This window comes from Vidua macroura, chromosome 8 (assembly GCF_024509145.1).
Source record: "Vidua macroura isolate BioBank_ID:100142 chromosome 8, ASM2450914v1, whole genome shotgun sequence".
In the NCBI taxonomy this organism is placed as follows: Eukaryota; Metazoa; Chordata; class Aves; order Passeriformes; family Viduidae; genus Vidua; species Vidua macroura.
This window is the reverse complement of record NC_071578.1, coordinates 26705442-26731020: the sequence shown is the minus strand read 5'-3', so window position 1 is coordinate 26731020 and position 25579 is coordinate 26705442. Positions and strand designations below refer to the sequence as shown.

The 25579-nt window shown below is 36.7% G+C and overlaps 1 protein-coding gene across 3 annotated transcripts in view; it reads left to right on the top strand.

Moving 5' to 3' along the window:
* Positions 1-25579, top strand: part of PARG (poly(ADP-ribose) glycohydrolase) — a 59539-nt gene that overhangs the window by 20613 nt on the left and 13347 nt on the right. For all 3 annotated transcript variants that reach the window (XM_053984134.1, XM_053984132.1, XM_053984135.1), the window contains exons 8-13: positions 5458-5550; positions 7681-7838; positions 17260-17339; positions 19762-19822; positions 20475-20550; positions 22665-22812. In XM_053984134.1, the coding sequence (XP_053840109.1) occupies positions 5458-5550; positions 7681-7838; positions 17260-17339; positions 19762-19822; positions 20475-20550; positions 22665-22812 (616 nt within the window). The remainder of the gene's footprint in view (positions 1-5457; positions 5551-7680; positions 7839-17259; positions 17340-19761; positions 19823-20474; positions 20551-22664; positions 22813-25579) is intronic.

Sequence of the window (25579 nt, the reverse complement as noted above, 5' to 3'; positions counted from 1 at the left end):
AGCAGGGGACTTCTGGATGAGACAGGAGAACAAGGAAATAAGTAATCTGGAAGGACAAGAGAATGAAAACAGTGTGATAAAGGAGCAGCCACATGTTGTGATTGTTTGAGCACACTCAGGCATTTAAATGTTAATCCAACATTAACACAGCACTGCCACTACTAAAGTACTAAAGTCCACCACTAAACCATGTCCTTAAGCACCACATCCACATATTTTTAAAATACCTTCAAGGACAATGTTTTCAGCTGTGAAGTATTTAATGTGCCTCAAAATACCCTATAGAACTATAAATAGATATTTTATTTGAGACAAATTGAAGATAGCGAAGAAGAAAAAAGAAAAAACAAATTCCTGAAATTAGGAGAATGAACCTACTCTAAATAGAATACACACAAGTTATTTGGCTTGTCCAGTTATTTAGTTCAGCATTATCACCTCTAACCATATGGTATCTTATATTGAAATAATTTGGAAACTTGTTACTGGTAAGTTCAGTGTAGTAACTGTAGATGGTTCAGATCACTGACAGCATGAGGCATTATGGCAGCTGTGAAGGAAAAAGACAGAAGGTCAAAATCCATTAGAATTAGAAAATAACAGACACACAGTCTGAAGGAAGCACTCTGATTTTCCTCTTCATCCTTAAGAACGTGATTCAATTGGTCCTTGTCCTGCCACAAAAGTTAATATGGGCATATAAAACCAAACAAATTGAAAGCATTAAGCCATTGCTGTCTTAGCATGCTGGCTGCCTGTTGGCATGATGGCTGTGCCTTCCTGTGTGATAGATGGAGCTGTCCAAATTTGTGCACCCTATGTGCAGTTTGTTTGCTTTGATGAGCTGTCAGATTTAGATTTAAACTCTCTACCATCACTATCACCCCATGCTACCTCAGATCCTTCTTATTAGGCTGTCAGGCATTCGTCCGCTGCATTTTGGAGGACTGCTTTATAGTGACAAGAGGCCATTACTTACAGCCATGTTTAGTCAGGCCTTTTTGCTGCAGGATAAATGTTCATTTTGCTAAATTGCACTGCAAGTTTGGCCAAGAGCTCATACCTCTGCTACGGCTGGCTGAGCCATTTGCATCTTAGGAATTGGAGCCCTAAGTCCTGTTCATTTAATCAGTCACTCCAGTGAAAATAGTGATGGAGTTGCCAAATTATTTCTTTGGTTAAAAGCAAGTCATGCTTTGCAACTCTGACTCCACATACTTTTCCCTGAGGTTATAACCCTGCATGTATTTAATTCCGATGTATTTTGCATGGCTGGAGCACTGATAAAGTCAACACTGTATTTTTGTTTTTGTTTCAAATACTGAAGAAAGCTGCAAAGGACAGAAGTGCATGATAAGGAAAGGATAAACTGATCAATTGTTTAAAACCAAAATTGCTACGGTACTTAAATGTATTTTCCTTTATGAAAACTTGTTGACAACCATTTCATGTTTTAGAATTCCTTAAGTTATAAAACAAATGTTAGTTCCTTTTAAAATGGAAACTTAGTCCTTTCTCTTAATGTTTGCAGAGTTGTAGCCTTGAAAAAGTTGTACACAATTAAAAGCACATTAGTGAATTCATACAGACATTCCTGTACTAGCAGATTTACTTCCAAGTGAGGTGCTTGTTTTAACAACTTCATTCTGACTAGAACATTCCTGTTTTTTCAGTGAGAAGAGTTGCAATCAAGTTGCCTTTGTAGCACATTGGCAAGGGTCATGACTGATTCTTTTTCACTTAACACCCACTCTGCACACTTCTAATAAAGCATAACTTTTGGCTAGGCTGCTTCAACTTATTGCTGCAGGGGCAGACTATCCCTACCTCCAGATTATTTTTCTGTAGAATCAGCAAGATGAAGGATCTCAGGAAATTGTCAGATGAACATGGGAACTGATGAAATGTGGTGTGTGGGTGTGTGCACGTGTTCGAATGGATAGAATGAACACATTCCTCTTTCAGCAGCATCAAATATGTAGAATGTGCAATGTCACTCTAAATATGCTGGATTTTACATCAGTACAAGTCACTGCTTCCTGAAGGGAGTTGCCTTCTAAATAAATCTTCCCTCAGTTCTGTGACCAGGTGTTCTCTCTGCTGATGCTAGGTTCTCCAGGTTGGCATTTGCATCCTGGGATGTCTGCCAGATGTAGCTATGTTGTCAGCACTCATGTCCTGGAATTCTTTTACTTTCCATGACTGAGTGTTCCTTTTTTGCTGCTTTCAAAATCTGAAAAGACTGTCACAGGTAACACCAGGCTCTGTGTTGCACTCAGCATAGCTGAGAATATGTAGTGACAGTGGTGGGTCTACAAAGCTGCACCTATGATGGTGTGCTGGGTGAGTGGTCAAAAGAGGCTGTGAGGGCCAAGCAGCCAGGGGTTTGCAGGTGTTCTTTTTCATAGAAACTTCAAAGGAATGTTACCTACAGGAAGAGTGTATGGGCAGACAGGGTAAACTTTAGTTACATGGATGTAGCCATTTGATAGAGAGCAATGCTGAGTTAGGAGTTCTTGACAAGGTCTGTGAACTCTCAGTGATCATATATTTGTAGTTGTGGGGTCCTCATGGCACCCAACACTCTTTCACTCATTCACATGTAAGAATAATCAGAAGTCAAAGAGAACACTTTTGGGCAGTAGCACCTCTAAATATTGACATTTTTCATTAGTGGAGATCGAGTAAAACTCATGCATAGAAATACTATAGAAAAGAAAGCATACTCTGGTACATTATTAGGAAGGTAAGAAGAAGGAAAAGTAGGATTTCAGAGTAGAAGTGACCTTTATAGTTAAGTATTCTGCATCAGAGCTAAGCTGTGCAATTGCTGGCCTGCCTCTGTTTTGGGAAGAAATTGTCTCACACTATTATTATGTTGTTTTCAAAGAAGCATAAAGAAAAGGTTGAAGTCTTGACAGCTATGACAGAGTCCAGTGCCATAATGTGTCACCAGATAAGTGATACTGTATAGTCTGTGGCAGTCAGCAAAGCACAGCAGCCACTATTTATATGTCAACTTTAAAAGAGAGGAAGTGTTACCCAAAGGAAAGAGAATATCAGAATTTGACAGCTTGGTAGACATCTGAGGTTAAATGTCAGTTTTTGAATAGCTGTAACTTATGTATTCATTTTATGGGTTGAGATCTGATATTCCAGACTTTAAATGCTCATTTGGTTACTTTATGGCACTTAAAAACATTGTGCCTAAGAACAAAGCAAAGTTTCCTGCTAGAGCAGATAATGTTAAAGGTTAGGTCATAGTTTTCAGGGTTTGACCTATGCTGTGTAAATATGTAGGTGCATATGTAGCCAGAAACAGGAGAGAGAAATGCATCTTGCTCATTTCCCATCTTAAAAATAAATTTATTTTCTGAAGTAATTTGTTTATTACTTGGATTCTTCCTCATATCAAATTTTTTTTCCTGTTTCCTGGGCTTGTTGTTCTTTGTAAGTTGCTCTTTCATTTTAAAACTTTATATTAAACCCTCATTTTTATGCCTCCACAAGCAGCATACATAATGCATAGAAAGTAACTGTGTTGGTCTTGGTGTTGTTGTGTTTTCCCCCTTTTCCTGAACAGAGGTTGTTTGTGCTTTGAGTATTTGTTTGTGTTTTGGTGTTCAACTCCCAAAGTACTCTTATTCCTTTATATTATTACTTGGAGCAGGAGACAACAGAGCCAAGATATTTCTATGGTTATTTTAATGATCTTGGAAGAGCAGAAGTTGCTAGCCTTCAAACAATATTTTCAATGTTTATGAGCATCAGTGTGTCTTGAGACAGAGGCACTGTATTTTCCTTCTCAAGAGAATTGCCAGTGTCTTTTATCTTCTGAAGCCTATGTGAAACTTTTCATAGAAATGTGAATTGCAAAGCCCTGATAATATGACTAAAAAGATCTGTTCCTGTGATTTCACAATTATTCTTAAGTGTTGCAGACTAAAGTTGGTAATACTTTCATGCTGTTTCATCCATTCTGTCTGCAGCTGGTTTTGTGCAAAACTGGTAGCAAATAAAATTTTTAAGTGTTACTTGAAAAATAATATTGTGTAGTTTTAAAGCCACCATTTCAGAATTTAGAAGATTTTAGTCTAGAAACTGGTAGAAAGTATTGGTCTCAAATACAGATTCCCTGCAGGGGAAGGATGGAGAGAGACTACTGAGCTGTGACCTTTGTCTTCTGTTCCCCAACTGTAGTGCAAGTTGTGTGTTCTCTTCTCTCTGCTTTTTGCCTTGAATGCAGCATGCAAATCTAACAGCCACTAACATCTGATGCCTGTATCCACAGATAATGGGAAAAACTTCCACAGCATTGGAATGTGCTTTTCTCTACATCTCCCTTCAGCCTGTTCATTCAGCAGACTGTGAGAGTTTTGAGGCTTTTGTGCTGCTTCACGTATTGCACTGTGCTGCTTTATGTTGCATTTCTTTTTATAACCTCTTATCCTAGCTTTTCTTAGGAGAGCATTGCCCACCTTAAAGAAATCTTTGCATCTTTGAAAAATAGGTGTGTGATACATGAATAGGCATGTGGGTGGGTTCATCTAAACCCTGGCTATGGGATGTTGTGCTTCCAGTTGCAACTGGAAGGGAGATCCTGGACTTGCTCTGAATAGATTGGCTTGATAGGCTTTGGCAGCTGAACACAATCACAGGGGGCCAGGCAGTGTCAGGGGGGAACTGAGAACAGGGAAAGAAAGGTTTGATGTGACTTGTTCTTGGGGATAAAAGCTTTGAGAGGCCTTGTGAAACATGGGTGTGCCTGTTTGTTTTCAGTGTTGTCAATTCTGGTCTTCCAGAAATACTTTCAGAAAGTATGTTAGAAGAGAGAGTGAGGCAGCTGAAATAGTCGTAGTGTCAGGTGTCCTACAGGAAGAGACTGAAAAGATTTCAACCTCAGCATGTGGGGCTTGGCAGGCTGCACCTGCTATGTTACAGTGGCTGTAATTCTTGAGGGAACATGGGTGGCAGAAAATGCCCAGGATTGCATCCTCTTGCCTAGGATTTCCTGTTGCTGCTGCAGAGGCCCACTAATCTGAGCCAGGAGTGCATTTTATCTATCCTTTATAGGAGGATGTCACAGGTACTTGTCTTGGACTATGATCTGAATATGAAATTTGAGTAAATTATTCCAGTATTCTGTGGTTAAGTAGTGATTTTTTTCAGATGAAAATTTGGTTCATTGCCTTGGAAAGAGTAAAATGGTAACTTATTCAAGCTTTCTTTAAAGGGCACTTGGTGACATGTTTTCTCAACTGCAACATTTGAGACTTGTTTCTGTATCTCAGTCAGTGGATTATTGCAAGGTAAATTCAGTGAGGCACTACTGTGAAAATGTTACGGATTTGGTATGAAGCTAAGAGGACCTGTTTTTTTTCTTGTTTCTTTTGCATGGGTCCTGTTTTCACAAACTTCTAATTCAGTAATTTTTTTTTCCTTCTCTTTTTTTAACAGGTTCTTGAAGATGCAGAGGCTCAACATCTGTTCCAGTCCATTCTTCCTGATATGGTCAAGCTGGCACTCTGTCTCCCTAGTATCTGCACCCAGGTAAGCAAACCCAGCCTGCAAGTGCTCTGTGGCAGAGCACTGCTCTGCAAACTGCAGCTGATGGCTAAGGTCAGAATATCAGGGTCACATTATGTTCTTAATAAAAGCTGTCATTTTTGTGTTGAAGGCAGATGAGACCTAAGGAGCAGAATGGACAATACACATCTGCAATTATGTAATAGAATGCAAAAAAAAGTAAATCTCACTGTCATAGTTTTAGCCTGAACTTCAATAACCCTTTCCTTTTTATATGCTGAAGTTGCTTCTTGCATTTCTTGAAAGAAATGACCGCACAACAAATCAGGTTGTAAAATCAACCTTAGAAACTGGAACAATTGAATAATCTGGTTTAATTTTTTATTTCAATCCTATCTAATTTTTTAATTTAGAATTTTTTAAATCTTAGAACTGATACTTTCATGAAACTTCCATTTACTTGAACATGCTTTATTCTGTTTAGAGCTTGCACACATAAAAACCTTAACTAATTAGGAATTAGTTCTGTAAGGAGTAAAGCTGATAAAAGTGAGTAGGGCTGGTCAAGTGAGGATGTTTGGTATGTGACATATTAGTAGGATGACAACAATTTGTAAAGTTCTTTGTTACCATTTTTTGAATTGATTCTATTAGGAATAAGCAGGGAAAATCTTTCCCAACTTTTTTATGCTGCAGGAGTCCTGAAGTATATACATAATTTCAAGCTATGAATATTTCTTACTTTTTTTTTTTTTTTTTTTTGCTGGTAACTCGATGAGAGAGGTTGTTTGAAAATGCTACAAAGTTTCTGAAAACAAGGCAAGCACAAGACTTGTGAGACTTTTAGAGATCATGTACTACTGGGCAATGTAAATTGTGAAGATCTCTGTCAGACTCATTTTTTTGGTTAGACATAAAGATAAATTTGTTCCAATATAACACTATCCAAAATATTCTGTTTTTATAGGTTTGTAGAACTTATTAGAGTGAGCTTCTCAGGCTTTTTCCCCCCTCTAGCTGTGTGACTTCAGACATCATAATATAGCTTGTTAATTAAATAGCCAGAAGACAGAATGCGATTCAGTGAATGTCAATGTAGTAGTTATAGGAATGAAAGAAAACTTGTTTGTTTTCTGGAGTAAACAGGGCTGTGTATTCAACAGTCTGCATCAACAGCAGTTTCTGTATTCACAACTAGAAGAATGAAAATGTAGCTGTACTGGAATTAGGCTAATGATGATGGCTGAGAATTTTAAAAGCAGGTGTAAACTGTGTTCTCTTTCTCCTGTCAAGTGGGTTTATCATAATGGTTACTGGACTCAGCAGTCAGAATGATGTGCCCCTGCCACACTCCATATTAATACATAATTTAAACAATGAAATACCATGAATATTGTGAGCCAAAGCTCAAAATCAGAAGGCTAATGCCTGATAAAATGAAAGATGTATAATGCTTCAAGCTGGGGAGTTCTTTCTTCCCTCTGCCCCTTTATTTCTTTTTATATTAAGGAAACCCTGGCCAGAGTGAAATAAAACTTCAAGTTGAAGACCAAAGTGAAGCTGAATGTTTTGTTCATTCTGATTATAAAAGAATCAATAACTACACACTTTCTACAAATACCATCAGTGTTATTTCTTCAAGTAGAATGGAAAAAAAAAATTCAAAGCAAGTCATAAAGTGGCATAGAGTCATCTGTGGCATGACTTCCTTGTTTCTTTGTAAAGTTCAAAGCATGGTTATTGTAGCTGAAAGCATTCCCTGAGGGTTCTTAACTATACAGCTATTGAAAGTGGATTTTTATTTCAGTTTTTAACATTGCCCAGGATTTGCAACATCCCATCTATTTTTCCCTCTCTTCATTCCTGATGGCTTTGTTTGATAAGTTGTGCTTTCCTGATCTTTTTATTATTGATTAGAAATCTGCAGTTTGCCAGGCAAGCCCTTCTGAATTGTCTTGAATAAACTGTTCTTGACTTTAACGGTGCTGCTGATTAAAGGCTTTACCAACGGCCTAAATTACTCTTGCTCTAATACAACAAATGTAATTTTGTGCTTCTGTTTTTTCTTTCAAAAAGGGTAAGCTAATTATTCTTCTCTCTCCTTCCCTCCTTTCTCCCCTGCCCCTTCCTCCCCCTCATTTCTTTTGTTGGTAGCCAATACCTCTGCTGAAACAAAAGATGAATCACTCCATCACAATGTCACAGGAGCAGATTGCCAGTTTTCTGGCCAATGCTTTCTTCTGTACTTTTCCACGTCGCAATGCGAAGATGAAGTCTGAGTATTCCAGTTATCCAGACATTAATTTCAACAGGTATGGCACTCGGCAGTAAATGAACCTGATAACACTGCCATGGAAATATTATTGTCCTTTAGGGGAGAAACTTGTTTGTCACTAAATTCACTAGTTTGCTTTTTGTCTCTTTTTCCTATTACCTCTAAGGGACAAGAAAACTGTGCATCTATGTAAGAAAGGATCTTGTTGTGCACAGGAAGATATGATTAATATTCCAAATTTTCTTTTATGCGCGAGCATGCACAGGCACACTCTTGCTCTGCCATAATTAGATTGATACAATTCCCTGCCTCCTCATAAGCCAATCATCTGCAAATGTATATCTTAGTTGTGTTTCAAGTGTTCTGTGTGTGTTTAAATTAAGGTTGGTGTTTCCCCAGCCACATTTCTGTTGTCTCCTGTTTCATCACTGGTGATCTGCACATTAAGTCATATCAATAGGACTTCATTCTTCAGAATCCATACCATTATTTTAAGGCAGTTGTAGAGCTGCATGTTAAAATTAACTTTTTATTTTTACTGCAAGTTAGCCTAAGAAGGCCACAGTAAGAATTTACTTAAAGATACTCTGATGTCTAAGCAAACATTTATTCTTTTTTTCTTAGTGCTAACGTACAAATAGATTTGATTATAAATTTTTCTTCACATCTTTTTTATAATTTAAATATGCTTATTTCAATTTTAAATGAGGGAAGTAGATGGAGGCATTTTCTGCTACAGAATATTATGGTTCACATGGACTTGTAGATTAGAAATATGAGTTCATAATTTTTTGGCACTTCCATACAAGTGTAGATCAACCTTAAGTTTACTAGGCTGAAGCTTGGATAGGTTATTGATCTAGAGTTTTTCTTATTCCTCCCTGTTAACAGATGTAGTGTATGTGCTCTGACAGCTGAGATGAAGTACAAAAGCAGTGTTGCCTGTGATCCAGCACACTTGGGTGCGTGTATTATGAGAGCTGTATTAGACTAGAACTTCTCAAAATAAATAGTCAGGCATGCCAGTGTACTAATGATGGTTTTGGCAGCTGCTGCCTTTAAGGGCTATCACAGGTTTGTCCATGTTGTGTATTTCAGAGGAGAGACCAGGGTTACTCTCTGGGTGGTTATCCCAAGAGTGCAGTGGGTTACAGAAGAGAAGTGTGGGTGGACATTATCATGCCATACAATTCAATGTATTTTTCTACCAGTAGTTCCTAAGAATAAATCAGTGAAAAGTACCATTGGTGCATTAAAAATAGTGATGTTCAGAGCATTGAAAGAGGAGAGTGGAAGGTCTGGAAAGAGTTCTCTTTGACTGCACACTTCTAGCTGTATTTTCTGGTATTTTTAAAGGACTTTAAACTATTGTTTTTTGTTGCAATTTAAACATTTTATAAACCAAGCAGTTAAATTTTGCAAGTTGGATAATTTCTTACCAACTGTAGAATAAAATGCTGTTAAAATAACTGGAGTAAATTCATATGCTCCTCTATGAAAATTGCAGAGCAATGTAAGGTGATAGTATTAGAGTGCACTACTTGTGGTTGACTCAGGGCATAATATTGCAAACTGCTTCTAAATAAAAAACCTTGGCAAATTATTAGGTAAATATTTTCCTGCTGTGGACTCAAAAGAATGACCAGTATAAAGTATTAAGCATTCATAATGTTCTGCTCTGTTCCAGTCAGTCCAACATTGTTTTCTGACTTGGCTGCCTGGTGCTATCATGGTAAGGTCCCACAATGTTATTTAGAAGTGGAATAGAGCAGACAACCTTCAGGCCTTCCTTTTGCATTATGAATGAGGCAATGCTCAGCTTCAAGTCACATTGGGTAGGAAGCCATTTTTATTTGTGCAAGAGCAACAATATTGTTGCCAAACTGGAGAAAAGAAGGAAAGCTAATGTCCTCTGGTTATTGAGGATTAAAAGTGGCTCTTCCTCGGTGTTTGCCAATTTATGCATTTATTAGTTAAGTACAGTTTCCTTTTCCATTCCTTTTTTTTTTACTTAACCATTTGTTGCACCAAATCCACATTCCTATACCCCCTGTATTTTGAATTTGATAATAAGTAGATTAGTGAATTAGAATACAAAGTGTGGCAGGCAGTGGATAAAATTTGAGAAAATGTGTCAGTGAGAGTGGGAGACTGGTAGGATAAAAGCAAAAGGAAGAGTTCTGGAGAGAATACTACAGGACTGTACAGTTTTCTGCTACTGTATATAACCTGACTTAGTTAAAATTTAAAATGAGAGTGGAGAAGGAGGATAGATAGTATCTTATGGTTTTCTTTCTTCCTGTCAACCCTGTGTTTTTCTGCCCTGCAAAGTTACTTCTTTAGTAGCAAGGACAGATTGGACAGTCATGTTTTCAGCTATTGTTTCAGACTTGTAAAGATTGCAGAATTTGGTTCACTGCAGTGTGTGTTTTCAGCTTCTTAAAAAAAGCATTTTGGGAAGCTGGATGTACTCAAAAGGCAGTAGGCAATGACTGAAGTTAAAATATTTGTGACTTTTTTTCCTGCTTATAAAAATGTTTTGATGTAAAGGCTTTGGAGGCTGCTGCTCTGCTCTGTCTGCTTAGGGATGGGCATAACAGATTGTTCACACATCAACCTTTTGTCCCCACAGTATTATGGTCTGTTGCTTTTTTCAGACTTCTTTCCTCAGCATAATGCATTTGCTACATGACTGTAAGTGAATGACTTTGTTCTTATGGTGTCAAAAATAATCTGCTGTTCCCTAACAAAGCCAAACTACTGAGTGCATGGATGCTAGCATTTGAGGGGCTTTTCTTTAGAAAAGGGGGTGTTCCTCCGTTCCTTTTTCCATGTCCTGTTTACATTCATACAAAAAGCTCCCACTCCTCCCTTCAAATCTCTGAGACTGAAAAACTGAAATTTGCAACTTCTAAGTTAGAAACACAACTGTGTATGTTTTCTTGTGTTTTTAGTTATACACAGAAGTCTTTTGTCAGGTCACTTTATGCAGACTTAAACATTAGTACCTTTTTATACACTATAAAATAGTTAACGTTTTTTACATTTAAATGCTGATATGTTCCTTTATTCCTCCCAGTCTTCTCCCTGCTTTAGGTTTTTATGTGCTATTAACTACCATATTGTAAGTTCCACCCCTATTCCTCCCAAGGTACAAATCTATTTGACAAAACAAGACAGTCACTGCAAGATAGTTTAAAATTTAAGACTCAGAGACATAAGTGCAGCTGAGTGGGAGGAAGGCTGTTGTATGTGTTAGTATTAACACACATCATCTATGCTTTACCTCTCCTCTCCTGCTGTTAGGTTTGCCAAATGAGAGGAGAATCAGTGTGGCCATTCCTCCTATGACACTGAAGCACTTGGTTTAATGGTTTGTGTTGACACTGACTGTCCATTTTGATTCCTTATCTTGCTACAGACTGAAGGTCACCTGTGTATAATTAAATACCCAGTAATTTATTTGAATTCTTCCCTTTTTGCTTGGCAGGGATAAGCCTATTATGAGTCTTAAGTCATTAATAAGATAATTAATTTCAAATGTGATTGATAAAAATTAATTCATAGTTGAAGAGCTTTAATATTTATGAATTTGAGTAGGTAGAATGACATCCATTCAGTGGCCAAACATTAGATCATACTAAATAGCATAAAATATTGCTTCTGTTCAAAATATCAAGCTAAATTTAAAGCGTTCAATTTTTCTTTTTAAAAACACTACTATAATATATGTGATGACATTAGATTGGGCAGCTTTATTCCAAAATAACCCATCAAAAATGAAAGACATAATTGAATTGGCCATTTTATTTATCTTACTGATATATTTTTCTTGCAAGTTGCGTTCTGGTTGAATGTAGAGCCTGAATTGCATTAACTCTACATTTATGATGTTGATTGCAGAGTTTAAAATAGTTGATAATGGTGATGGTTGTAATTACACTATAGACACTATAGAATTTGGTAATTTAGGAAACTGTCTATTTTGTTTATATATGAAAGCAAAATGTGAGGAAAAATGTCTGCAATATTGAATTAGTGTTCTGGAAATGACACAGGTTTGCCAAGGACCTACTTTGCTTCTGCTGTGTCTTTGACCTGCTACAGATCTGTTTTAGCTGTTGTGTCAAGTTAGAAGAACTCTTCCATTTTCCTTGTGCAAAAACTCCGTGGTTGAACTGAAGATGTAATAGCTCCCATTAAAGGCACTGGGGTTGAATTCATAACTGAAGGCAGTAAAGTCTAACAGCATGAGCCTGGTAGATCTTCTGGCACATATATCAGTGCATGCTCTGGTCTGAAACCACCAGTATTCCACTGGGACTGAATTTCTTCATCTTTATCAAACAAACCTTTAAAGTAATTTCAAGTGATTGGAAATGAGGAGAAAAACACACTAGTTAAGATATATTTCTTTTATGGAATATATAATATATGAAAGGAAATGGGAAACTGTATGGTACATTTATGCAGGAGAATTGAAATCTAATTTACCAATAATGCAATTATCTCTCCATAAACAACATCAATTTCATAACACTAATGAATATTCTCTGCAGAATAGATTATCTAATGACTTTGAGAGAACTTGTTTTGGACTGAGATATATTGCCCCTCTGATAAGTGGTTCTAGATTTTCTGAGTTAAAGGACACTGATCCTACAAAACTCATTCTGTTATGCCTACTTTGGGCATGTGAACTGATTGGCTTGGGATGGATTACTTTAAGTTGAGTATAATTTTCTGTAAAAAAAGTTAAATCAACATTTGTGTTTGGTAAATGAGGAAGCACTCTTTAAATAGACAACTTCAAAAGGACACTATTTTGATGAATGTGGCATAATTACTTTGCTGTAGTGATTAAAACAGTACTGAATCTAAATGTTTTTCAGCTTAGTAAATATAGTCATGTAGTCCAGAACTTAGTTGTACCCTGCTGTTGGTTATCCTTTGTTCTAGATCCCCCATGGTAAAACATTTTACCCCACTATTCTCTGGTTTTGAGTACTTGCAGTTAGCATTTTCTCATTTCATTGAGGTCAGATATCAACCTGATGCATTTCAAGACTCATAAATCACCAAAAGCTTTTGTTAAACAGATTTATAATGCAGCAAGTTACTTGCCACAATAAACAGAACGACAAAATGAAAAGCACAGCGAAGAGATGCGTGAGTATACGGGAGTGTCTGAGATAAAAGATAGTTTTTTGCATCTAGATTTCCCAGCAAAATTACATTGCTCCATTTTTTTTTGTTTACACAGATCTTATTTATCTACAGATGAAATTCTAATTCAGCATAAGGTTATTGAATAGTGCACTGTTCTTAAATAACTTCTCAGATGACGACAGTTTGTACCTATAACACCTCACAGTAAATAAGATATTGCCCATGAGGTTGAGATATTGAATGTTTTGTTTTTCTCCTGTTTGATATGAAGGAAATTAGAGAACTCTAAAATGACATCCTTTATAAAGCTGAGAGAAGGAAGGCAGTTTTAATACAGACAGAATTCATGTTGAGTGGAAGGGGCACACACCAGGCACCACAAAAGAACTGAGATTGTTGTAGCTGACCTGTGGGAGGCTGTGCTCTGTTTTTCTATCAGGAAATGCAAGATGTGGACAGTGGCATTTCCTTTTGTTTTTTCAGAGGGATGGTCAGTTTGCCTGCCTTTCATCTTCCTGGAAGGAATTTCTCATGTGAATTTTTCTGCTTTTGATTTCCATTAAGTCCAAATTTCATAACATAAAGCTGTAGTATACTGAATAGTTTTCCTTTTAATTGTCACTTAAAATATTTTTAGTGACTGCAGGACTTTCTAGTAAGGTTTATATATTACAGATATAAGAATGTCCCATTTAAAAATTGCTAAGTCTTCTTCATCTTGCATTATCTAATTGAAGTTTAGGTATTTATATTTAAAGCTGTCTAGGACAGTGGTCTCCAAACTTTTTTGATCACACATACTTATCAGTAAAACATTTTTGAGCAATGTATTGTATTTATACTATATATATATTTATACACCCCAATGTATTTGTATTCATTTACTTAGGTGTTAAATACACGCACTACTTTACTAATATTTGCATTCTAAAACATGGAAAAATTCAGAAAGGATGAGATAAAGATGAAATAACCACTACTTGTTCCATCATCTTTAGTGTGATTGCACTAAAATATAAGAAACAACATAAGTGTTTCGTTAAGTCCAGTAGTAAAGACAAAGACACTTTTTAGTTCCTGTGGGTAGTGGAGGAAGCAGTACACATGGTTAATTGTAGGGATCGTAAGTACAAAATTGAGTATCCACACTTCTGCAAAGACTACCCATAAAATGCTATGGATTTATGAATGGGAATTACTATTTGAAGTATGATCCATACTGCACATTTTTGCATATTGTTACAGTTTGTACACCTTTCTGGGTCTTACAATAGGTTCCAACTTCAATGTAAAGACATGATTATTCTCTTTGAAAAGAAACATTCAAAGGAAGCCCAGCCTGGGTATGGAAATATCATTAGGAAATTATTGAACTGGGAGATTAAATCACGTGATTGTAATGGCTCCTGCTGGAGCCAGTTCTTAGAGTAACATCAGGGGAGCAATTTAACTCCTTGGAAATTAAATTTACAGGTAAATACTGTATTCTAATTTTACCTTAATCAGAAACAGTGTATTTGGGAACTGTTTACTTAAACTGGTTCAAATTCTCCCCAGTAAACTCCATGCAAGCCAAGGTCACTTTTGTGAAGCTCTTAATGTTCTTAAATAATTTTTCTCTTGTGTTATTGTCAATGAACCCTTTGAAGTTCCTTGCAAGTTTGAAGTCCACTTGCCTCAGCAAGGAAGGAGTTGGGAGTGGGTTCTTTGGAGCTTTTGACTCCAGCTTTAGAAGGTGGAAATGCTGGTTGCAAATGTGACAATTTTGAGTTGACAGTCAAGACTGAGAAAACCAGAATATTGATTGCACTTTTTAAATGTTTTTTTTTCCACCCCAAAATTTTTAGGAAAATGCTCATGCATGTTTTTGTAATAATTGTTGAAATGGTATGAACTGTTGCCATGTAACTTTACACTTACTGACAGTTACTAAGTGAAGTAAGCATACTTTGCTGTATGCTTACTTCACAAAGCATTCATTTATTCTTACTACTTTTAGTATTTTATTTCTCATGTATTGTATTTCTCTTCAAAACAATTAAATGTCTGAATATTTGCTAGGAAAGATTTTTCATTGAGCCACAATGACTTTAACAATCTACAATGTCATAAACATAAAGTTCACACATCTACTTTCTTATGTTTTAAAATCGCTGGCCTCGAATACCTAAATGTATCTCTGTGGAGGTCTTCTGTTTGATTAACATTGCTACTCCCCTGGCGTGGCTGGAGAGCCAGAGATGAATTTGGTGATCAGTCCTGGAGGCTTTCTGAGCTCCTGTAGCTGATAAATTGAAGTTACTGCATGGCAGTGGGAACATCCTGTACAAAGCTTACGTATGCAGTTGCCACTAAGATTTTAATTACTTCACCTGAAAGTGGACTTGCAGTGCTTTGCATTTGATTTACAGTGCACTTCATCTGGAGGAGTTCTTTAATTGAAATTAATGGGTTTTGGCCCTAGGTGATTCTGTCAGGAAATTATGTGGTTTCCACTTAGATTTTTGGGTGGATTTTTAGTAGGATCTGTGTTGCAGCACTTGAAGCATAGTGTTATTTAATATCTTAGTGATGCCTTCATATGGCTCTATTCTTTAAAGTATTTGCTTCAAAAATAAAATTTTCATTATTTTGCCCAACTGATTATTTCAGAAACAAGGTTCAAGGTTAAAATGTTTGTAACTTTGCCATGTGATGTCCTCATTTAATTTAATGGGGTAGGACAAGGCCATTTTTCAATCATGTAAATATGACTTGCTTTTCCTGTTGCATTCACAAACATGACTGGTTTTACTGATCTGACTTACTTCAGGCATAGTTCTGCACCTTTCCTGACCAGCCTGCTGTTTATGCTGGATCACATATTGCCTTTGTGACATGAGGAACTCTCTCCTGAGAGTTTGCAATGTAAGCAAGATGTCACTTTGAAGTGAAGAGGCAAAAAAATTAGTAAAGGCGTGATCAGGCTGACAGATTAATGAACCAGTTTAAAGGCTTCATAGGAAATGAGACTTCCACATAACAGGTTGGGGGTAATTTAAGCAACACCTGCACATACATGCACACATTGCCTCCTTTTATAAACCCCGTTTGACCTGTGCAAGCTCAAGGCCTTGATAGAACTTACATATAGGCCCATGTTAGAATGGACTGTAAAAGTCTGGAGTTTACCTTCCTAAAGTCCTGATTCACTGTTCAAAGAATAGAGGTTAATAAAATTAACCTCTGTGACTTAATACAGATTTCGGACGCAATTGATCTCTTCAGCCTGTATACATCATAAGGATTTTTAAATGCTGAAAAAAATCGAGTTCACTTCCCTGCTGAATCCAGTTTAATTCACCTCTCAGCATTCTGGTATTAAAGGCAGATTGTCGTTCCACTACACAGAAACAAATGAATAATGTTGTGTCATTGCTTTACTTAGACTGTTTATTGGGGGGGAATCTTACATCCTTAGGGCTTTCAGTGGATCAGACATCTTTTTGTAAACTTCCTATTCAAGGGTATTATTTCTGAAGTCACTGCTGTTCTTCCTTCCAGATAAATTCCATTATGTGTTGCCAATAACAATGCCTTGTCACTCTGCTGGAAGTGAAATTAAGTAATGCGTGTTCAAGTTGCTGGAAGATAGATGATGCAGTAAAAGTATTTCAGCTAACCTTAAAAGAATGCATTCACTTAATGGCTAAAAAAAGGATCCTTCGTTTTAATGCTTAGGTTTTTTACAAATCTCTGTTAGAATGGCTGTAACAGCCCAGTGGATGGAGCCATTTCTGTTGGGGGAAGGTTCTTTTCTTTAGAAATGCTGCTGGTGCAGTGCAGCTCTTGAAAGCAGCAAGTTTGCATTAATTCTACTGAGCAACTCACTGAGCTGAAAGGAGGGTGACATTTGGATCTTGGAGTACTCAACATACATGTTTTCACCCCTTGGTCACTTAATGACCTGTTAAACATTTCTGTTTGTTGCAAATAAAACTAGTAGCTTTCCAAAATAATTTCATATTGAAATTACATTTCTTGGTATTAGAGAATTGGTGCAAGTGAGAGAAGCGTTCACTTGGCATCTTCATCAAAATAAAGCAAGTCAATAAACTCATTAGTCCTAAAATCTTGAATTAGAGGGGCTGTCTAGAGTGTTCTTTCTACAATACAGTGCTTAAATGCAAAGCTAATGAAATGTGTGCATAATAATTACAAAAAATCAAATTGTAATTAGTCAGTAGCACTAATTGCTCTGCACTGTGTCTCTGAAATCTACTTGTTTGTTTTTATTTCCTGTTTTTCAGGTTGTTTGAAGGGAGGTCACCAAGAAAGCCTGAGAAACTTAAAACCCTTTTCTGCTATTTTAGAAGAGTCACAGAAAAAAGTATATCCTTTATTCTTTTTTTGAGCTGCAAAGCAGATAGATGAAAAATTTAATCCCATTAAATTTACAAATGGCTACACAGCTGTGATGGAAGTATTTAACAAAAGACAGCTTGCAAAGTACACTGATTTTCATACTAATGACACTTCTTACCATATGTATGATGCATGCAAGCAAATTATTTGCCCAGAGCTCATTCTGTTTTATTTTTTCCGATAAATATATATAAATATATATGGGGTGTGTATGAAATACAGAAATATATTTTTAGCCCTGTGTGTGTGTAAAAATGTGTGTGTATATAATTGTGTAGATATAAATATATATATATATATATATATAATGCTAGTAATATATCCAACCACTTGCATCACCATTTCAAAGTGAGGCTGTAGAGGGAGCTTGTCACCATTACAGCCTTTAAAATCACAGGCTTAAAGATTTTGAGTCAAGCTTCACATTTTGTGCAGAATGCATATTTAGTTTTTGACTATAATGTTTGGAGTTCTGAAGGATTTTCCCCTACTTGTGTTGGTATTTCAGTTTTTTCCCTTCTATGGTTCCAAAGTAAAGCTGTTTTTAGGTTTGCCCAGTTCAAATACAACAAATGATAGCAAGACATGAGATATCTCCTGCTGTTGGAGAATTTAATGCATAGTCACATCTTCTGTTATTACCACAGATTTGAACATTTGCATAAGCTTTCAATAACAGATCTATTGAAAACTACCATAGCTTATATATTGCCTTTTTGGGGAGAAAGATTTTACTGTAGTAGCATGCATTAGATCTGCAGCAATACCCTTTACAATAGTCTTTTTTTTAAGAACTTTTTCTTTGCATGTCAACATTTTACGATTAACGTCATACTTTCTCAGAAGAGTTTGTTTTAAAAGAGAGACAGATTTAAACTTTTAAATATAAAAGCTGCTTACTTGGTTTGGGCCATCTTCATCATTTTAATTCACCACAAAATAAATGCAGCTATGTCCTATTTCAGCTGTCAGACTTTAAGCAATATCAATAGAACTAAATCTCTGAGCTAAAAGTAACTTGTGATCTATGTGTGGGACTGAGATACAGTGTACCAGCTTTTTTAAATACCTGAGTTATAATGTTTTTGTGCAAACCAAATTCTAAATTGATGCAGCTGTCCCTGAGTCCCTGAGAATATGAACTCTGATGGGAACATGCTTTATGAAACTAACATATTAGATTTCCTAACATTATAACTTTAAATAATATTTAATGAGATTCTTGAATGCTCTTTCCTTGAATTAAAAATTCATATAATACCTTTAAAATATGCCATTTCTTATTCTTTTTTTTTTTTTTTTTTTGCCCAGGAATTAGTAAGGCTGAAGTAACTTAACTCTATAAATTACTGTAATAGTTTTGTAGCTCTTTTTATTGTAAATAATAATTGAGCTCTCTGTAAAAGAACACAGTGGAAACTGAAGACTTTGTGCTCAAAAGGTGAATGCTTGATTTGCAGAATACCACAACTGATACCAGAATTCCCTTTGAAAGAGCACTTGATTATTATGCTTGAAAGCTATGCACTTTTTTCAGAGAAAGTAACCTTTTTTTAACCTAAATTTTAAAGCAAAGCATAGGACTACTTAAGGCTTTTTTAGGAGGATGCATTTGTGCTTGACATAGTGTTCTCAATGTTTTCATAAATCACAGTAGCTTTACTGTAGCAGAGAAATAAGTCTTAATTGAAGATTTTATTAAGATGATATCACCTAAGAAAAGGTTGATATTTTCTTTCTGTTGCAAAACTGAACTTTTTTGAGTGAAATAAGGAGAAAAGATGATACTGCATCCTTCCTGTAATGAGCAACAGCTCTTCTTTTTCCCTCAAGGGCAGGAGTCTTTTCTCAGGTGGAATACAGTGATTTTCACTTTCATCCTGGTAGGGTTAAAAACTCCCTGATTTGGAATCTGCTAACACTGCATACTTACTGATATAGTTGGACTTTCTTGGAAATATGAGCTGCTGCTTCCTCCCTCCGTAGGTTGAATACTCTCTGGCACTGAACAGTTGTTAATTTTAAAGGTTCACAATCTCTTTTTCTCTAAAACAGCACAATTTACTTCAACTCCTGGGTCTTTCTAGTAGTATTTAGTGTTGTTAAAGTGAAAATCACTTAAGAAATAGTTTTTCCTAGATCTGGAAAAACTGAAATACTCAAACTGCCAAGTGGGAAGAGAAGTAATATTTTGGTTTTCATGTTACCTGTCTTCAGTTAGAGCATGGGCTGTCAGGGGAAAAATCAGAGTCACTCTTGAGGAAAGTTAAGCTCTTGGTATCTACCAAGGATGATATTTGTAGTTTTCAAAGATTACCTGTTAAGATAATCTAAGGGCTAAGCTCCCACACTTAATACATTTTCCTTTGGGGTTGGTTTGCCTGTAGAACCTACGGGATTGGTGACGTTCACAAGGCAGTGTCTCCAGGAGTTTCCAGATTGGGAGAGGTAAGTCAAACATCTGTTAATGTAAGAAGTTTCTTAAGTCTACAATAACTGAGTGTCATTCATTTGGAATTGGTTCAGGTCTAGAGGTACTACAGAAAACAATGCTTGCTATGGACTGTTGCAGAAAGAAATACAGAGGGCAGTGGCTGAATTGCCACAAGTAGTTTGTGTCCTGAGTTTTCCCATATGTTTGTCTGTAAAGCAAACAAGTATTACTTGAAGTTTTAAAACAGTAATATATCTTTGATGCTGTTGCTTGAGTTTGGGGGGGGTGGGAGAAGGGATTATATTACCAATCATTTCTTAAATCAAGAAATGACAGGTAATGTAATGAACTATGGGTGATGATCATCATGAGCACAAGTATTGCAGCTTCATTGCTGGGGAACAAGAAAAACTTAGAACTTCAGATGTGGGATTTTATGGTAAAAGGTGGAAAAACTGAACAAATGACTATGTTAAACTTTTCTACATTGTTTCTGCTAGGCAAACTTTTTTTTTAATCCATCAGGGTTTTTGTTTTTTTTTTAACCACCTTATGTTTAAGGTGTGTAAGCAGTTGGGGTTTGGGTGAATTTTGTTTTAAAATGAATGTTTTTTTGTGGGGCTCCTGAAATGATCCTTTCTGTGCTATATTTTTCCTCAATGGTAGATCTCAGAAAAAACTATCTAGATTGCATGTCACCTATGAAGGCACCATTGAAGGCAATGGGCAAGGTATGCTACAGGTAAGTGCATGTAACAGTTCATGTGGATTTCATGTTTTTGTCATATTTTCATGGTCTGCCAGCTTAACAAAGTTACTTGTTTATCCTCAATTGACTTAAATGACAAGATGTTATGCAGTGTAAAAAAACCTATCAAAATTAATTCCATGGGCAGTCTTAGTACTGTCAATGTTCCCCAGCTCATCTAGGTAGCACATGTACCTGTTACAGAAAGGGCTGACAGAAAATCACAAGTCCTGGACAGCTTCAGGTCTTCTGGTTCAAGCCAGGATCAAAGACTGACAGGACAAAAGATTCAGACTGCGATCTTGATGACTTGTCAAGGGTTTCAGTTTATTTTAAAAAAATTATTCTTGTGCCCCAGACAGTGACCAGGTCAGTGATCCAGGAGACTTTCTTGCTGCTGCCAGCACCAGTGTTTCAGTCTGGGAGGCAGTCAGCAAAAGAAATTCATAAGGAGGATGTCCTGTCCATAGATATGATATAGGAAGGAACACATTTGAGTTTTCAAATCAGTTGTTTGCTTTCTGCTTTTCTTTTTTAAAAAATACTGCATTGGAAGAGGAGGAATGAGACATGGAGAATTTTTTTCTGCAATGCCTTTTCCTCAGACTTTAAAATGTTTTATAACTTTATGAAACTGGAGCACTCAAATGTTTGCTGAAATTATGAAGAACTCAACAACTGCTCAATAATGACCATTTTTCTAGTGTTGTACACTGTATAAGGGAGTATTGCCTAGGATGTGGTATTTTTCCTCTTGGCTATTTCAAGTCTTATCAAACAAAATACCTCTGCTCAGATGAGGAGCAGTCAGTCCAGCAGGGAGGCAGGACAATGCAGGAGTCCACAGTGACCCCAGCCTCAGTGGGCAGGGATGGTGACAATCACAGCCCCTGCTGACTGGCTGGTGGCCATCAGACAAAGGCAAGGTGGTGAGTCAGGGCACCAGGGACTGTGAGAGATGGCTGGTGAGCATGTGGGCATCAGCAGGGCTGGCCTGGGCCCACAGGTGATGTGTCTCAGGTGAGCTCCAGGACAGGGTGGGTGTTTGTGTGGGACAAGGCTGGGCCCCAGGGGAGGCTGCTCAGCACAGTTACAGTGCTCTGGGGCTCTGGCACGCTATACATCTCAGTGGTTTTCATGTAACTTCTTTTATCATAGTCAAGTTTAGCAAATCTTAAACAACTGAAATGTGTTGGTATTTCCAGGATAGACTAGAGGAACATATGCTGCTGTAGTGGCTGGCTCTTGGTGTGCTTTGGACTCTGCCTCCTAGGTCAGTTTGTAATCTACACAGGTGTTCATGTCACCCCAGCAACTTCTGTCCCTCTCCTGTACCTGTGCTCTCATCAGCTACCTAAGTGAAAACCAGTAAGAAGCTAATAGTATTTGGAAGATGAAGTAACTTCTTAAAATTATAAATTTATATGGGCTGTTAATTTGAGTGAATAATAATTATTTAACAAACAAACTCCTTTTAAAACTGCTATCTGTATGAAAATGTAATTTGCAAAAATGTACTATTGCAGCAAAAAATAGTCCAGTGCTTCTCTATTTCAAGCAGAAACATTTAGAGTCAAAATTATTTGCCTTGTTCAAGTGCATTTCAAGGACAGTTCATAAGAGATTGTTAGTGCATTTCAAGAAGAATTCATTAGAGGGTTTTTTGGGTATAGAACAGTTACAGGGGCAGCGCTAATCTAAAGATACTTCCATGGGGCAGAATGCTTTCCAAAGGAAAAACTAATGATTTTTCAATGTCCCTAAAAAGAATGCTGTTTTCATCTTTCACATTTACTGAAATGTGCTTTATTCTAAAATATGTGCCTCTTCAAGGGAAACCCACACAACTTGGATTTGGAGCGTTTGAGGTGCAAAATTTCTTTTGCTGTGTAATGTCTCATTTGTCGTAAGTTTTCTGAGAAGTTGAATGGAAAAAAAGAGAGAGGCATAATCATATTAATCAGTCTCTCTGCTTGTAGTTTTAAGTGATAGCAGCAGATTTCAAAACAATAATTGAAATTTGTACAGGATTTTATTTACTTGGTAACAAAAGGATTTTTTTTTTTTAATTTATCCTATCATAATCCTCCTGAATGTATTTTTGGTAGGTTGATTTTGCAAACCGTTTTGTCGGAGGTGGTGTGACTGGGGCAGGACTAGTACAAGAAGAAATTCGGTTTTTAATCAATCCAGAACTGATTGTATCAAGGCTCATCACTGAAGTCTTGGATCACAATGAATGTCTTATCATCACAGGTTAGTCTTTGCAGAAAATGTTTCACATCAAATTCTGGTTTTATATATACGAAGTATATTTCAAGTTGAAGTTTAGTATGTTTAAATGCTGTAAGGATTAAAAAAAAAGGGGGGGGGGAAAAGTTGATACTCATTTGACAAACAGCCTCTTACTTCATCCCAGCTAAAACCACAAGGGATGCTGTTCCTTAGATGCTTTGTGAAAGGAGAAACGTAAGTGGGAGCAAGCAGAAGAACTTATTTTATCCTCTGTAAATGTGTTTGAGGACTTGGTGTCTTTAGCTAAAAAATGCTGATGGGCAATATAGGTAACATCCACAATTTCCAGCTAGTAGCTGATATTGCTTCTCTCATTTTAAAGGATGTGGGGGTTTTGTTCCTCTCCTGAATTTGTAACATTTGATGTGATCAGTGGTATTGAACACTCTTAAGAAGAGGAGCTACCTTCTGATTACCTAAAAGGGGAGGAAGACGAAGAGTAGAAAATCTGCATCCATTAGGAAAGGGTAGAAAGCTAGGAACTGTCTCTGAGGGATTTTGATCTTGTACGTTTTACGTATGTGTTTATGTTACATGTAGGTTAGTTATGGGTTCCTAATTACATCAAAAATAACCTGCTTCTCCAGTATGTTGCTGAGGGGTTGTTTGTGGAGATGTCCTGTCTGCCCAGAGCTTAGCTGAAAGGGTTTTTTCTTTTGCTTCTCACTCTGCCACAGAGCTTGGATTGTTTTATTATCCATTGAATTAAAACAGCATCAAAAACCAAATGTCACTGTTAAGAACTGGAGCAGCCCAGCTCATGCTGCATGTCTCAGTTCTATACATGAATAAGCATTTTTCATGACTGAAGAAATAAAATGATGCGATAATACGACTTTATTTACACTAAAGAGCAACTATAAAGATATATAAAGTGTATATTTACACTAAAGCAAGTATATTATAATATTTACCCAGACTAGAACACATTTCTTGGAAAAATCCATCAGCATCACTTCTTCCTCTCACATGCATACACAATAGAAATTTGAGCTTTAATCTTGCAGGTCTTACTCTGTCCTGAGTTACTGATTGTACTGGGCAGAGTATCTTTTGTTTGCAGTCTTATGCTTGGCAATCTTTTTAAGACAGTGTTTTATTTTGTTTTTCCACTCTGCCAGAATTAATGCCTTTTCTGTGAAAAGGTTTTGATAAATTGGCCTTTGTGATTACATTTTTAAAAAAATGAGTCAGAAAAAAAGTTCTTGGCCATCAGAGACTTCTGTTTTGTATTTTGGATGTGATATTATATTAACATATTTTAAGCACTGTCCTCTGGGAGAGACGTTTTTGGGGAAGGGTAAAAACAGAGCACAGCTATCAGTCTGGGTAATAACTGATTAGGGGGAAACACTGAATTACTGTTTTGAAAAACCTTCCATTCCCCTGCAAACAAAAATGGTGATTTGGCATGGACAAGTAAAGGTGAGAATGTTTTTTCACTGCAACATTTTATCTTTCTTGATATTTTATCTTCCAGTGTTTTGCAATTAGTATTTGGGTTATGGAGTTCTTCTCTAATGGAAATATCCATTCCATCATTATCCCTGGAGCTTTTCCACCTTGGTTCTTAGCCAAGTCTCTTCTGTGTCACGATCCTCTTGATAAATTACATTCTTTGTGATGCATCTTGACTCGGCAGCCTAATGGGTAGTTTGTAAGCTGTGTAGTTTAAATTTGCAGAGGAGCCCAAGAAATTGGGAGATAAATTAAATTTGTTGCAATTTTACAGTATCTGGTTAAGATCACTGCTATAATGACTATGAAACTGGTCATGCAAACAGTCGAGTTCTTCAGCACAGACATCTACCTACAGACATGTCAGCAGCAGCACCAGAGATTCTTACAGCTGCATTTCTGGTAGAGCTGTGAATAAGTGTGAGTGGTTTTCATTCAGATTTTTTCTTTTTTCCCTCCTGTTTGAGCTCACACATCCTCAGGCAGTGTAAAGAGCAGATGAAGCTGTGTTCCTTGTTTGCTTTAAATCTACAGATCTATCAATGGCCAGTCAGGACTACATCTTAGCAGGGCAGTTTTGGAGACTTCTGACCACATTAGCCAGGCAGCAAATGAGATGAGATGAGATAATTGGTTTGGCTGAAAATTTACTCAGGGAGGAAAATTGGTTTTCAGCTGGATTTAGCAGGCTGATTGTGCCACTGTTGGGAGAGCCAAAGACTAATGGTGGTACAAGATAAGGATTGGAAGAACTGATTGAAAGGGAAAGAAGGACCTTCCTCTCACTTATGACACTAAATATGCCTTTATGTTGGTGACTACAAAACTAAACTCTTGCAGTTTTCACATCTACTTTTTATTTAGTGCTAGTGATCCTGCCTCTTCAGGGCTATAATTTCTAGCTCATTAGAAATACTAGAGGAACGCTATGGTGGAATTTTTCCCAGTCACTGGAAACATTATAAAGCTGTACAGATCATATGCAAATGTAAAGCTAGACTATGGAGTCTGAGAAAGGTATATTTATTTTTTGTAATAATTGCAAATCTGTCTAAATTGGTGAGGTCCCATAAACACTGACACTTGGCTGGCAATTACACTTTTTGTCTGATGCTGTAACTTTTATAAGTCTCACAAAGGATAGATTTTTGAATGGTACTTATACATTCTTTTGCCTTTAGGTAGGCTTTTCTAGGTTTTGTAGCTTGTTTTTAAAGCTCTGGTGAAACTTTATTTGTGGTTTGTCTTTTTTTACCTCTTTCTTTTTTTT